Consider the following 16,821-nt stretch of genomic DNA (forward strand, 5'->3'; position numbering starts at 1 on the left):
AAGCTGAAACTCGTACAAACAAACTCACATGGCATCCTGTCCCTTCCCAACTCACTCTCTTCCTTCTCTCCTCTCAATCTTCCAACTTTAATAATACCTATCAACCCACCATGCCTTTTTATTTATTTAAAAAAATAAAAATAAAAATAAAATTCTATAATTATTCTTATATAAAATAAAAAAAAAAACACAATGTGAAATCAAGATAATTGAGAGCTGTGCAGGTGGCCGCATTAATGCAAAGTTTTCTTCATTTGGGACCAGCACCTGATTTTGTTAATTTGCCCAGGAAATACAAGTCCTTGTTTTAGGTAACCAAACCCATCTTTTGTTCATTTGGACCTCAAAATATCATCCATTTTATTAAATAATATTGTCTTCAAATTATTAACAACTCAAACCTATATCACCTTCAATTTAATTACAGTGTCAGCATAAGCTACATATTTAATTAGTAAATCATGTTATAATAATCAATATGGCTCAAATTTTCATAATTTATCTCATTATAATTTATTTTTTATTTGTTTTAAATGGTGAGTATGTTTTATTTTTTATTTTTTTAAAAAATACAACAATTAATCGAAATTAACAGCTAAATGAATCTCGCAAGCAACAGCAACGGGTGGCTGTGTCATGGTAACTACAAAAGAATGAGGGCGAGATAGATAAACGTTTGGCTACTCCATATATAAATTGTATGTGCCTACCTATATACATATATTTATTTATTGCTGCTGGCTGGACCTATCTGTGAGTTGCGGTGCATTTACTGCCTTGATTTTCCCAGACGTACAGAAACAATTGGAGGGCAATTTAGTCCCTGCAAACCTCTTATAACTCTCACCAACTCTCCCTTCCCTAACTCACTCCCTCACTCACTCCGAACCACCTCCTATAATGCCTCCCCTCTCCTTCTCCCTCCGCTTCTCCCTCTTCCTCTCGCTCTCTCTCTGCTTCGCCGCTGCTCGTAACCACGATGCGTCCCCAGATCTGGTGCGCTCATCCTGCGTGCACGCCAGTTACCCCTCCCTCTGCCTCCGCACTCTCTCCTCCTACGCCGGTCCCGCCAACACCCCGAGCGACCTAGCCCAGGCGGCCGTCAAAGTCAGCCTCTCGCGTGCGTCCAAGCTCTCCAAGTATCTATCAACTCAGGCCTCGGTTATAAGAGATAGAAGCAAGAGGGAGCGAGTTGCGCTCGGCGACTGCGTAGAGCAGATATCGGATTCGGTCGACGAACTGAGCAGGACGCTGAGAGAACTCAAGCACTTACGCGGCGGAGAGATGTTCCGATGGCAGATGAGCAACGTGGAAACGTGGGTGAGTGCGGCGCTCACCGACGAGGATACTTGTCTCGACGGGTTCGACGAGGTTGGCGGCAGGGTCAAGGCCGATATGAAGCGCAAGATAACGAACGTGGCTAGGGTCACCAGTAATGCTCTATACATGATCAATCGTCTTGATGAGAGCCGCGGTAGGCCCCGCTTACTGAATCCTTGATTGATGATGGTGATGGACGGCTGTGATTTTGTTGCACTCTTCCAATCATACATAGAACTTGCTGCTTATCTTTCCCCTTTTTTTTTTTTTTTTATTTAATATATAGATAAATAAAATTTTGGTCTTGTTTGTGTAAGTTGTAACTTGTATGGAATATTTTATTTTTTTCTTTCATATTTGTTACATTCATTACCGATATTTTTTTAATCAAATTCTAGTCCTTAATTCTTTAATTAAAATACTATTTACATATAAGATTTATGTTACCATCTTTTATTTTATATATATACACACACGCATAAAAACCACAATTATAATTTTTTTATGACAATTATTAGTTATAAATAAATGTATATGGGCATTAAATCTTGGAACTGTTTTAATTTAATTGGGATTTGGAGAGAGTAACGAAAGGGGTGAGGAGAAGATTTGTGTATTTAATTATAAAAAGATTAGATTTGTTTGGAAAGCTAAAAAAAAGCAATGATCACCAAAATAAATCATTACATGGATGTGTGTGTGTTATAATTACGTCTTTTAGCTGTCTACAAAAAAGTATTTGTTGTTGAAAAGTTATGTTTTAGTTGGGAGGTGAGAGATTTTGGGTTATCGATCCGGGATAAATAAATAAATTATATTAATAAATAAAATTGAAGAAAATTATATTTTTAGTATATTTGAAAATAATTTTTAAAAAATTAAGATCAAACTGAAAATAAAAAATAAATTATTTAAAAAAATAATTGAAAAATCGTGATAAGAGTGCAAATAATGAAAAACGGACCATATAGGATCGCCACATCAGCAGCGCGACCAATCACTGTGTGCTGCATGGCAGAGACACGGACACGCCTCCATGCAGGAAGTCACGCGGGTAATCCGCGTGCCAACAGATCCGACGGCCCAGATCTACTCCCGCGTACATAGACGATCCAAATCCGTTTTCTATTCAGGCGCGATCAAACAGTCCTGATTGCATCTGATCATGCGGTCTAGGTTCACTCTCCAAATAAGATTGATCCGACAGTTAGGAAAGAGTCACATCGCCTCGAACGAACAATTCGAATTTAATGAAGAGAAGTACTTAAACTCTTATTCTCAGAAATCCTAACCCTAGCCGTAATTGATCCTGCCGAAGAATAAGAAGAAAGGCGGTCGGAAGAAAAGTCGACTATCGTCGCTGCTGCACCGGAGCTGCCACCGACGCTGAGGAGTTGAGTTTTTTTCCCTTTATGCTTCAAAATTCAATCCTAAGCCTCCCTACACCCATATTAGCGCCGAAAAAGCAAAAGGAAAGCTGAAAACCGAGGGCAGAGTTTGGTCGAGCCGCCGCACCAACGACCTAAAACTCCTCTGGTGAGCCCGAACCCCTATCTCGTTTCCTTCCATTTTCTGACCGTTGGATTCTTAACACTTTTCTGGTGCAGGACGACCGAAGAAATCACCTGTAAGGGAAGAACGACGGAGCCACCACGCTAGAAAATCGTTCTGTTGGTAAGCTTCGGTTTTTTTCTTTTTCTGGCCAACAGAGGCCATTAACCTCGAAATTTCTAGGTGTTTGTATAGGATCGGCTGAAATTAGTCGAAACTGGCAAACTCGAGAGGAGACACCGCTGTAAGCGGCGAAACCAACATCAAAGCACAGCGGCAGCGCTGTGCCAGAACTCTAAAGAGGCCGAAAAATTCTAAAACTCTTATTTTTTTACCTTTTTTGAGTATTTTGATATATGTAACGCGTGTTTTCAATTTTCACAGAAGAAACCCAAGAAATCCGAGAATTGCTAGGAAGTGCAGTGAAAAAGACAGTGTTTCGTACACCAACTTGAGACCTCACCCTTTCCTCCGTTACAGTGAATTGAAGTTAAAAAAATAGTAAACGGTAGTCTACTATTAATTGAGTTTTTGTTCGTTATTAGTTTTACCTTACCTGTCGTTCTCTATTATACGTATATTTATGAGTTTGTTTCCTTTATTTAATTATCTTCTAATTAAATATTTATTCTCATTCCGTTAGTTTATTCCATTCTGTTGTTTGGTGTTATTTAGTCCTAGTCTATTCCCTTCCGTTTCATCTTCATGTTTTATTTTATTCCATACACGTCTTATTTTATTCATTTGGCCTATTTGTTTACATGAAAAATTTTTATTCCATGTTGCCTCTCCATTCCGTTATTGATTACGATTTTTATCTTTATTAGTTACTAAAATATGAACAACATGCCCTTTTCTGATTTAATGTATGATCTCATGAGTGCTGGTTGCTTGAGTAACAATGAAACATATATTTGTATGAAATAGTGATGATGCAAACAAGATTAAAAATACTCAAGATACTCAAAGAGCATCAAAAGATGACTTGGAGCAAATTTCAAATGACGTAAACACAAATAGAGTTCCAAACTTGGAAAGTTTCAGCGGACCAATAACATGATCAAGGGTAAAGAAGCTTAAAGAGTTGCTCTAAGTTTTCACTCAAAAACATGTGGATGATAGGCTGACCAATTGTGAAAAGTTCAAATATGAGCTTTTTGAACAGCCCAAATTCATAACTTTAATTGGGTTTACATGATTTGGGATAATTTAGGCTTGTTTGAGTCTTATTGGTAATGGGTGAATAAACTTTGTGTATGAGCTAGATTAGTTGAGTTCTTTTAAGTATTTTGAATTATTTTATTTTAGTTTGAGTTAATTAAGTCCATATAATCAAGTGTAAATCATTTGGACTTAAGTCTTGTTTTAGTGTTATTACAATAATGAGCCCATAACTATATGGTGTTACAAACAATTAGTGGTGTTGGTTAAGAAAATTGGAGTTACAAGGAGTTGCATAATAATTATATACCTATAATTAGCATAGTTATTGTTGGAGTGACAATTATAATTATCACATAATTAACCTAGTTATTGTGGGAGTTACAATTGTAGTTATTGTGTTGTAACTTATCATTGATTTCTTTGGCTATAAATACCAAATAAACTCTTCTTTATGGACATCAAGAGTTGTAATAAAATATTTCATAATTGAGTTGAGAGCTTTTTGGTTTTCTTTTCATTTTATGCCGAAAGTGTTGATTTGAAATACAATTGTTATCACTTGTATTTCAATTTTGATTTCTTATTTCAATTATGATTTCTTATTTCAATTATTCTTGGTGCTTGTTTGGATTGGATTTGAGGGATATCATTTATCTTTCTTGGGTTCTATTTAACTTCTAAACCGATTGAAGAGTTCTAAGATTCAAGTAAGGGTCTTAGGATTTCGCATCAAGTGACATAAGCCTAAAAGATTTACCGAGTGTCGTGAAAAAAGTTGTACGAAACAGGTATATAGGGCAAACTCTACTATAGACATTACCTCAGTCGAATGGGATTGAGAAGTTCTATACCGGAAGGGGTTGAATAATATTTGTTCACCCTCATACTAGACGGGGTATGAGGACAGTTAGTTATTTAATAGATTAGATATTGGATCCATGTATAGGTGAAAATTGTAGCAGCCCCGGTAATTCAAAAAATGGAAATTATATTATAAATATTAAATGCGGAAGCGAGATCAAAATTTCAGTTAACATCCCTTACACGAAAACCAAAAACGTACTTAAAGTATAAAAGATTAAACTAACTAAGAGAGAAACTCGAAAATAAAACTATGAGTATGACTACAGAGTCTCTAGGCATCCCCTTCGTCATCCTCTTGCGGAACGGGCTTGGGAACCATGTCTTCCTGATCTGAAATGGTTAAATAAGGAGTGAGCTATACTAGCCCAGAAAGAACATCACGATATCTCACCGTCACGGAGGTAAAGGTGGGTAGAAAAACACAAAAGACCAATGGAGCATGATTTACAACAAATCATTTTTATTTATGATAAAACCTTTACCATCCACTTACCTCGGTGGAATTCATGAAGCAATATAAGAAAACAATAACATTATCACAAACATGGAATAATATAAGCTGTAAAACATAGTACTTATCACGCCCTTTGTAATTCAATCATTATACAACATATCCTTTTCTCATTTACCAGCCTACTAGTATCCATGGGGGTCCATAGGGGTCCCGCTACCCGTTAACCTTTAACATTCATAATCAGTTTCCAGGGCCGTCCCCATACCCCGTCCGGTATGGGCGCCAAAACCACAAACCTCAATACCCCGTCCGGTATGAGGGTGAAACGGGCCGTCCCCATACCCCGTCCGGTATGGGCGCCAAAATCATAAACCTCAATACCCCGTCCGGTATGAGGGTGAAACGGGCCGTCCCCATACCCCGTCCGGTATGGGCGCCAAAACCATAAACCTCAATACCCCGTCCGGTATGAGGGTGAAACGGGTCGTCCCCATACCCCGTCCGGTATGGGCGCCAAAACCATAAGATCTCCATACTCCGTCCGGCATGTGAGACCACAATCTCGGTAGGGTTCCCTACGGACCCGGTCCGTCCACCATCTCCCAGGATATCTAGTCAGGCTAACCCCATCATACAATTATCAGTCTACACAATCTTACATTTTCCTTTTCCTCAATAAGCATCATCAATTCACATTTAAACAAGCAAATCGTAATTCATGCCAAACAGACAACATACAGTATCAGTTCTTCAGTCTTTCAACCCATAATTAATAAAACAGTAATATATGCACTTGAAACTATAAAATGAACACATCAAACCTCATAATGCATTTAAAGCTGTAAAACATGCCAAATAACGGTAAATCATAAATCACACTAGACTCGGGCTCCATTAGCAACCTTAAGCAATTTCACACATGCGTTAATTCAAGAAATACCGTTTTATCATTTTGAACTTTAATACCGTGATAGGAAATAGGGTGAGGGGTCCTTACTTGTTTTCGGGATCCAAATACGATTCACAGTGCGCCTACAGACCGTCCCTAATTTTCCCTGAATTTTTCCCGGGGAACTGAAACACACTAACGGTACCTGCACGTGTTCCAAAAAAAAACCCAAATTAGGCCCAGGGCCTCTTTCGGCCCAAATCGCAACTCCGGCACGGCGGCTCCGCCGTGCTCCGGCGTCGGCGCCGCCGCTGGCGGCGGCGAGTCACCTCGGGTTGGCTGTTTTCGGCCGAATTCGGCCACACTCGCATCGGTCCCTGTGAGAAAACAACCCTAGGGCCCTCGGGGGGCCAAAAAATCACGGAAAAACAGAGCTTACCGGCGGCGGCGCTCTCGGGTGCGGCGGCTCTCCGGTGAGGTTCGTGTTTTGGTGATTCGGCTCCGGTCAACTTGTAGAGAAAAGAATGGTGATCACGGTGATATAAAAATTGCATCAAACGGAGGCCGGGAAGGGCCTCGTCGGAGGCAAAAACCGAGAGGGGGCGCGGCGGTGCCGCTGGTCTTCGGCCGCGTATTCCGGCCGTTTGGCCGGGATTTTGGCTTCGATTTGGCCATAGGAGGAATCAGCGTGGAAAAACGAGTCGGGGGTATGAAATTTACCTCGATCGGCGGTCGGAAATTTCCCCGGTGCGGCGGCGGGTGGCGGCGGTCGGCCTCTGGTTCGTCTTCTCCGGCGAGCGGCAGGCGGCTAGGGTTTGTTGTCTGGTGTGGGGGTTCTATTTATAACCCCTTGCCCTTTGATCTCAGCCGTCCATTTTGTTTTAATCTGGCCCGTCCGTTTTTGATTAAATATGGGCCGTCCGTGCGATTAAATCTGGGCCGTCCGATCACACGATTGATCTGGGCCGTCCGATCGCGCCCACGCGAATCGCCAACGTGGCCCGTTCAGGAGCGACGTGGTCTTGCCACGTGGCAGGCCCCGGTTGGCCGGGACTGCTGACCGGGCCTGCTGACGTGGCTGCCGACGTGGCTTTTTTTTTTTTTTTTTTATTTCCCCTCGGTCCGGGCGCTACAAAAATCCTATAGACCCTTAAGGATACCAGTAAGTAAGTAAAAAAAGGTAGAGTTTGATTATTGTTATTTTTTAGAATGTCTAATGAATTGCTATCTTAATTCTTGCATTCACAAGCCGTATTAGGGAATTAAAAAGGTGAATATGAACTACGTTTTTTAAAATTAAATAAATTTACCTAAAAAGAAAAATAGCTCCATTAGTTGTTTGTGATTTTTTCTAAATTTTGATTTTCCGTATCAGTTGTTAAGTGTTGATATTTTTACTGGGTTGATATAGCTCATTCATCTTATTTAACAATTTCATATCAGGACGATTAAGATCTGGATCTTAAACTGTAAGAAAATTAGTGACTAAAGATTATCTCTTGTTTTTTATTTGAGTTGTCTTCCGGAGGTCGACCTTATAAGTTTCTAGTGCATTTCTATTTATGTTATTTTAATCTCCTTTAAGGATCATTTATGTATCCCTATTAAATATTTTGATTTACTGTATAAGAAATGTAAATCCTAATTTTCAATTGTTTCTATTTATATTTCATTAATTCAATATTTTCATTCAATTAAATTTTGAGTTTTTACAAAACTTAATCTTGCTTTTAGTATAAATAACGAATTAAATTATGATCCTACTAATGTTACAAAAAAATTATAATTATATATAATTTTCAACATTATTATAACAAAATTATTTCAAAAAATCATAGGTTAATAATTTTCAATACAAATGAAAAATAAATATCAAAATTATTTAACAAACATAAATGTTATATATCAAAAATATAAAAAATTATTTATTAATAATAACTAGATGATCAGAGTTAGGACAAAGAGGACAGAGCCACCCTCTTATTGTCTCTTCTCTTTTCTAGTGGATAGTTGGTATATACACACAGGAATATACAATTGATGGTATATATATATATATATATAGGAGGTGTCTATATATGCATCTCCTAATTTTTTTTGCCTTTAAACCTCCAAGACATACAGCTAAAACATACACATCTTTTTGTTTCCTAGCACGTGTGTGTATATACATATATATATATATATAAGATATTTCAAAAAAAAAAAAAAAACACTGATAAGAAAAAATCACAGCTTTAGGCCTTGTTTATAAATGCAGCTTTTTGCAGTTGATTTACAATCAAATAACTAAAATGAAAAATGCTTATCTTAACATTTAAAAACGAATTTAGTTTTTGATAGTTTTAAAATCAAAATTTATAATGTTAATTTCTAGAAAATAAATATAGTTTTCCCTATAAATTTACATTTAAATTCTTTAAATTACCCTCCTTTAAAATGTATAATTACAAATTTACCCCATATACATCTCCAAGCAGCCATCATCAACTACGAGCCTCCGTGATTCGCTGCCGACACGCCACCGGTAGCCTCTTCTGCACCAGATGTGCTTGTCTGGGTCTCCTTGCCGCGCGCCAAACGATCTCTTCCTCTTTCTCTCTGTACTGTTGTGTGTGTGTGTAAATACTGTTATGTTATGTTTTTTTAACTACGAATTTTTTTTAACTTTTCGTGTTGCATCTGTGTCTTTTGAAATTTAAATCAAATATCTCTTATATATATATATATATATGTATATATCTAATCGGATAGAGGAGAGGGAATCATGTTTTTGGTGTATATGGTCAAATGGTGAAACCTTTATTAGGTATGTAGTACGTCAAAGGTTGATACGTAGGAGAGATCCATACCTCTCCCAGCAAATTGCTGGGCATATTGTTGTGCCTGTTAATAATATATTGTGTACCACTCAAATTTTTTTTTTTTAATTTATTTTAATTTTATTAGAATTTTGTCTTATTTTATTTTATTTTAATAATTAATTTATAAAATTTTAATTTAATTTAATTTACTAGAAATAAAAAATAATAATAATAATAAAATAGGGTATAATTATTTTTGAAATTTAATTAAAATTGATTTTGAAAAAAATAGGTGAAAATTTAGATTATGGGAATGTTTTTGAAAAAAAAATCGAAAATCGAGGGTTGAAACTCAATTTAGAAAAATAGCACAATGTCAGCAGCCCCAGCCAACTAGGAGCGGCGTGGCAAGGACGCTGACGCAGGAAGCCACGCGGGATAGAGACACGTGGGCAATCCGCGTGCGCGCGATCGGACGGTCCATATCCGTTCCCGCACGCATGGACAGCCCAGATCAAAAGTGCGCATGGACGGTCCAGATCTCACGCGTGCGGATGGCCCAGATTTGATCACGCAAATCATGATGGACGGCTCAGATTAAAAGGAGAATGTTATAAATAATCGCATCCACACACAACCCCAAACCCTAGCCTCCAGAACCCTTGCCGGAGAAGACGACCCAGCCACCGGAGGAACCGGCCGTCGCCACCCGCCACCGCACCGGAGGATTTTCTGGCCGCCAAACGAGGTAAAATTTCTCTCCTCAGCTCGTTTTTCGATGCTGAACCTCCCTATGCCCAAATCAGAGCCTAACCACCGGTCAATTGGCCGAAAAATACTGCTGAAATCCAGCGGCGCCGCCGTGGGTTTCCTTGGTTTTTGCATCTGATGAGACCCTTTCCGGTTCCCGTTCGATGTAATTTTTATACCACTGTGACCACCGTCCTTTTCTCTCCAGGTTGACCGGAGTAAAATACCAAATCGCAACTCGCGCCGGAGGAGCCGCCGTACCCGAGAGCTTCGCCGCCGGTAAGTCTCGATTTTCTGGAATTTTTTGGCCCACCGAGGGCCCTAGGGGTGTTTTATCACATGAACCAATGCAAGTTTGGCCGAATTCGGCCGAAAACGACCTGAAACGGCCAACCCGAGGCGGATCGCCGCCGTGGGCGGCGGTGCCGTCGCCAGAGCACAGCGGAGCCGCCGTGCCGGAATTCTGAAATTGGCCAAAGGGCTTTGGGTCTGATTTGGGGTTTTTTGGGGATATGTGTAGGTACCGGAAGTGTGTTTCAGTTTCCGGAGAAAAAAATTCAGGAAATCTAGGGACTGCCCATAGGTACAGTGAGAACCCGATTTCAGACTCCGAAACAAGTAAGGATCCCTCACCCTATTTCTTATTACGGCATTAAAGCTTAATAAATGATAAAATGGTATGTTATGAATTAATAGTTATGTATAATTAATTAAATTTGTTAATGGAGCCTGAATCTGATGTATTTTTCGGTCAGGTGTTGTTTGATTTATTTTACAGTTTTTAATGCAGTATGGTGCTTGATATGTTTATTCTATGGTTTCATATGCATGAATCACGGTTTCATTTATTATGCTTTGAATTATTGTGAACCCGATATTGTGTTGCCTTGTTTGGTGTCCATTAGTGGTTTACGTGTTTATGTTCGATTGGATAATTGAGATTAAGAAAAAAAAATAGAAAAAGGTATGTGAATTGATAAATAGATAATGTCGACAGTCTGACTAGACATCTTGGGAGGTGGTGGACGGACCGGATCCATAGGGAACCCTACCGGAAACGTGGTCTCTCATATCGGACGGGGTATTAAGACTTTATGTGTTTTGGCGCCCATACTGGACGGGGTATGGGGGACGACCCGTTTCACCCTCATACTGGACGGGGTATTGAGGTTTATGGTTTTGGTGCCCATACCGGACGGGGTATGGGGATGACCCTGGAATTAAGTTATTAATCTGAATGGTTCACGTGTAGCGGAGATCCCCTATGGATCCCCATGGATACTAGTAGGCTGATAAAAAATGAAATTTATTGCCTGATAATTGAAATACAAAAGTATTATATGTGTTATGTTACAGAGTGTGCATGATCTTATGATGTTTATGATGTTATTGTTTCTCATAAGTTGTTTTCATGAATCTCACTGAGGTAAGTGGACAGTAAAGGTTTTTATTATTGATAAATGAGTTTGTTATAAATTATGCTCCATTGGTCATTTTTGTTTTCTATCAACCTTTACTTCTGTGACAGTGAGATAGTGTGATGTCTTTACTGGGTTAGTGTAACTCATTCCTTACTTAACTATTTCAGATCAGGAGGACTTGGTTCTCGAGCCCGTTCTACAAGAAGACGGCGAGTAGAAGCCTAAGAATTTATTAGTTTTCCTAATAGTATTCATTCATAGTATTTCATTTAGTTAGTTTATTCTTTCATACGTTTATACGTTTTGATTATTGTGTTAGGGATTTTAATCATAATCTATTTTATTTCGCTTCCGCACTTAGAATAAATATATACATTTCTTTTTAATTTCTGGGGCTGTTACATATTGTGTATACATATATATATATATTATAAAATAAAAAGTATTTATATTATTTAAAAATGCATCGTATTTACTATTTTATATTATATTTATAAATAAATATCTATATATAATTTATAATATACAAAGTATAATGTATAATAGTTTTTATAATATATATGCTTTTATCTATTATATATAGTATACGTAAAATTAATTTTTTATATATAATAACAGATATATTAATATATAAATATATACTTTATATATGCAAATTTATATCTGTATAATATAAATTAAACATTTATATATCATATATAAATATGTTATACATATACATAAACTTATATCAAATTATTTTAATTTTTAAATTATTTCAGTTTTTACAACTATTTTAATCATACATATAACTTCTTTTTTTTTTGCTTGCTCTATTTTTATATTATTTTTAATAGTTTCTGTATTTATTTTCATAAAAAACACAGTTTCAATTTTTTTAAAGGGACAAAAATTTTGCAGAGATTTTAATAAATAATAAATAAATTTTGATAAAAAGTATCTATCCTTAGTAATTATATCAACAATATTAATATTATTAAAATTCATAACGTAAGAAACGGACAGCAAAAGACACAAATATATGTATATATAATTATACATTTTGGAGAAAGAACAAAAGTCAAAAGTTAATTTTTAAATATTACACATTGTAATTTTTAGTTTTAAATTTATTAAAATAATTTATACTTTACTTATTTAGTTAAAAGAAAAAGATAATTTTAAAATGAAAAAAAAAAATTATAATAAAAAACTGCATTGTTGGGCCATAATGATTTAAGGTTCTCCTTTTAATACATTGTTTGGCTGTTAATAATGATTGATGTAGAACAAGATTTCAAAATTAAAAATATCTTAAATTTATAGATATTTATGTAATTATAATAGTTATACATTACTAAAAAGTATTTGACTTACTTGAAAATTTATTAAGAATGTTAATTTTCCGTTTAAAGAACACAAACTATTGAGGACATGTTTATTATGCAATCTAAATTTTTTAATTGGAACGTGGCCTGCATTATTTAGATTGTTGATAAACCTACTCTTAACAGAGTCTTAACTTCTAATTGTTTCAGTAACTATCACACTTTAAATTCCAACCAAAGACTATGACTTTCTTGCCAAAGTTCAATTCTACAAGCCATTTTGTAAACCATTGACCTCATATTAGAACACATGTGCGAAAATGTGCTATTGTCTCTGAGTGCAGTACCATATGCATAATGATATTGTGATCAAATTACATTTGTTTTACTGAATGAATTCAGAATCACTATAAGTATTTTTGTGTAGGTTTAAAATAATAATTTGTTTCATAGTTTTAGAACTATTTACAGCTAGCTATTTCAAAATTATCAAATGTATTAATACTAACAAGTGTATCAAAAATGAAATTATCGATTCTTCTTAAAAATTACAATTACTGCGAGAACATATATTAATTTGAGGAATATATTTTCAACAAGAAACTCACTCCCCAAGTTCCATAACTTTGAGTTTTCTATCCCGATAATGATTTTCCTACCTTTAAAGAGAAAAGTCCTTCTTTTTTGGACTAGTTGTGGGCAAGGAGGGATTTGAAACACAATGTCTATCTTTTGGTTCCACATCCAAATTGGATGTCAAATTGTTCAAACTGTTTCTACATTTATTTCATGAATTATTTTCATTTTCGAGATCAACTTTGTTAGTTTTATATTTTGTACTTATTTTGAGGATATGACTAAGCTTAAATCTACTTTACTAAATCTTGATTATAAAAAAAGCTTCTAAAAATGAGGGAACTTGATAGTATTTTCTTGGTTACATCCAATTGTGTTCATGTTTAAGGATGAGAATTAAAACCTTAAAATTTTTACAAGGTTGTCAAGTTTTTGTGACTTATGAATTATGTGAAGAAGCTAATTGACATGAGATTCTTTCCAAGGATATAACATATGCAATAATAGTCACTATATGGATATCCATGCCTGTTATCAGCCAAGGCCAAGACTAATGGAGACAAGTGTTCCATGTGCAAGAAAAATGGTCCCAAAAAGAATTATGTAATTTATATCCTTTTAAAGTTAATTTTTCATTACTTCAAAATAGTCATTTAGGAATTTAGTTATAAGATTAATTTGTTAAAGAAAATTTTTTACATGTATTTAATTTAAGAAAATTTTGAATTTTTCTTAACAAGAGCATAACATATTTGATAAACACAACAACTAGATAAAAGGAGTTGAAAGAAAATGAATTAAAGAGTAGGCAAAGTAACATGAAATGTAACGGCCCCAGAATTTTTCCTCGGAAACTGAAACACACTTCCAGTACCTGTAACATATAATGTAACGACCATTACCGGAAGTGTGTTTCAGTTTTCGGCCAATCGGCTGGTTGTTTGGCTCCGATTTGGCCATAGGGAGGTTCGGCATCAAAAAACGAGCCAATGGGAGAAATTTTACCTCGTTTGGTGGCCGAAAAGTCGTCTAGTGCGGCGGCGGGTGGCGGCAGCCGGTTCCTCCGGTGGCTGGGTCGTCTTCTCCGTCGAGAGTTCTGGCGGCTAGGGTTTGGGGTTGTAAACATAACAGTAGGTTATGTGTGTATATACAAAATATATATAATATATACACTTACAAAAAATATCACTAAAAAATGAGAAACTTAATTTGAGCATTAAGAAATAAAAACTAACTAATCAATCAATTTTTTTTTATTTTACAAATATGTTATTAGGCAGTGGAAGATGGTGGCAGGAAACGACAACGGTGGGTGACAAGAACAATGGGCAACAACTAACTGTAGTGGCTGAAGGCGGTAGTGGACAACGATAATGACATAAAATGCATGAATGGACAATGAAAATGCTAGTTAATGGCGATAGTGGACAATGACAATGGCCAGAAATGGCATCGACGATGACAGGTAATGCAATGGGGACAATGACGGTCATAGGTAATGGCAATAGTAATGGACAATCTTGATAGATGGTGGAGGGCGATATCGGATGATGATAGATGATGGTGGCAAAAGGCGATAATGAACAGTGGTAAACAATAACAACTGGAGACAAACTTCATCAAGAAGAGAAACTAACTGCATCAAGATTAAATGCTCCCCGAATTAATAGATTGAAAGCCAGTCATAACTGCAATTTTTACAATCTACTTATAAGATTTGGTGATAAAAAATATAATATATATATATAAACTATGAATAAAGAAAACTTCCCTAATATTATTTAAAAACAACCTGAACCAAGACAAAGAAAAAGAATGTCTCATTACTATCTTGAAATTTAGGTAAGCATCATTTATTGTTGTCAAATGTACTCTTCCTAAATACTTTGCAACCTCTAACTCATAAATTAGGGGCATACATTCGCAATGTTAATTGTGGTTGGACTTGAAATATTTCTCATGCTTTAAAATATAACTCTGAAATATTTCTTATAATTAGAAGCATAATCTTTTTTTTAGAGTTCGTGAATGTCGATTCTTTGAATAATTCAACTATTTGAAGAAAAATTTATCTTTCAGCTGCTGAAGTAGATGAAATTATTTTTCTTAATATAAAGATGCATTATATAAACTATCCTATGCATTCCAAAATTCACAAATATCTTTCTTCATGAAATCAAGAAGCTTAGAAGCGGATAACTATCATTTTTAAGCATCCATTGCTTTTTCATCTATTATAATTCTCATAAAATCATCAAAACCTATATCTAAAAAATCCATAACATGTGAAAAACAGTGCCTTATACATATGGTCCACAAGATCGTAAAAGCAGTTAACACTTCCTAAATAAGTTAGTCATTGAGTCGCCCTATTCACTAGACAATGAGCATATAAGAGCAAATATAATCCCTTTATACTTCATCATTGTCGTAAAAGGAAAGATTCACAAAAAGAATTCTATAAAGGTAAATCTTGAATTTCTTTCGCGAATCTTGAACAAAAATGGTTAAATTTTAGGAGAACAAGTACAGTACAAAAATATTTCATGAAAATGCATGAAAATATTGTTAACTAAAGGAATATGCCAAGATTGTGAATCTTATAAAACTAAGTCAGACGCAATAATTAGATAAATACAAGATTGTGATTTATAATTGTATTGACCAAATTCAATTGTTAGTTAAAGAGGTCAATAATTTATTACTAAATTATAAAAATTTGTTAATTTTTAATTTGCCAGCACAACTATGATTTTAAAAAAATCTCTCAAAGTCATAATATTTTTCCAAATAATCATGAGATCTATTTAAAATAAAATCATTTCAATATACCTTAAGAACCATATAAAGTAAATGCTTCAAACTTAAAGAAAACTCCAGACTTGCTAAGGTAACCAAGCCAAGTTAAAACTTCTTAAGTCTCTAAAACTAAAGTTATCGTCTTTCTTATTTAAATATAATTATTTTCAATTAAACAAGTGAATGCTATTATCATCTTTTTTAATTGATCATCATTTTTTTGGGTGAGTCACAACTATTTTGTATTAACAAAAATATTTACTCATTATTATAGTTATGACTTTCTACATGTGAAAATCATATTATATTTTTAGTTAAATAAGTAAATAATTATGCATTACTATACAAGTAGAAAGAAATATTATGCTTCCTTCACCTTAACATATAAAGTGTAAAAGATAACGATAAAAGAAATTAAAGAGCAAAAGCCTACATATGAGAGAATACAAAACGGTCTTCTCCCAAAGCTAAGTAAGAAAATGTGACACATCAAACTCACTTGATAAATCACAAGCCCAAATACTTAACATTTCGAGTTGGTAGCATTCATATTGTTTCTCTTTGTCAATCCTTTTCCAAATAAAAAACAACAAAGAGAAAAAAAAAAAAAGACAGACTTTCAACAACAAAACCTATTACGTTACAAATACTAAGGTAGTTGTGAAGCATTTTGATTCTTGACAAACCTATTACTTGTCGTCACGTGTAACGCCGTCACCCCGCCGTCACGTCTTTTCCCTCTTGTTTGAAGTTGCTTAGTCATATTATGTACTCGGATGTGGTCAGCAAATCAGGACATCCAGGAAATCCATTTCTGACCTGACACGTGTCATTACCAAAAAAATAATGTAAAAAATCCGGTATAAAATTTTGGCATCTATTTTCACCACCATCACCATTCAGCATCTTACATCTTTGATTC

At 35.4% G+C, this 16,821-nt stretch overlaps 1 protein-coding gene across 1 annotated transcript; it reads left to right on the forward strand.

Moving 5' to 3' along the window:
• Positions 1-747: 747 nt before the first annotated feature.
• On the forward strand, positions 748-1,674 carry LOC148252961 (Plant invertase/pectin methylesterase inhibitor superfamily protein). The gene has a single exon (XM_088208231.1). The coding sequence runs from the start codon at positions 901-903 to the stop codon at positions 1,498-1,500; it is 600 nt and encodes a 199-aa protein (XP_088064357.1). The 5' UTR covers positions 748-900; the 3' UTR covers positions 1,501-1,674.
• Positions 1,675-16,821: the final 15,147 nt, after the last annotated feature.

The sequence above is a fragment of the Carica papaya genome, chromosome 7 (assembly GCF_054855325.1).
Source record: "Carica papaya isolate Zhongbai chromosome 7, ASM5485532v1, whole genome shotgun sequence".
NCBI classification, from domain to species: Eukaryota; Viridiplantae; Streptophyta; class Magnoliopsida; order Brassicales; family Caricaceae; genus Carica; species Carica papaya.

Excerpts from the sequence above, each read along its gene's own strand:
- LOC148252961 (XM_088208231.1), top strand. The coding sequence starts at position 901 with ATGCCTCCCCTCTCCTTCTCCCTCCGCTTCTCCCTCTTCCTCTCGCTC.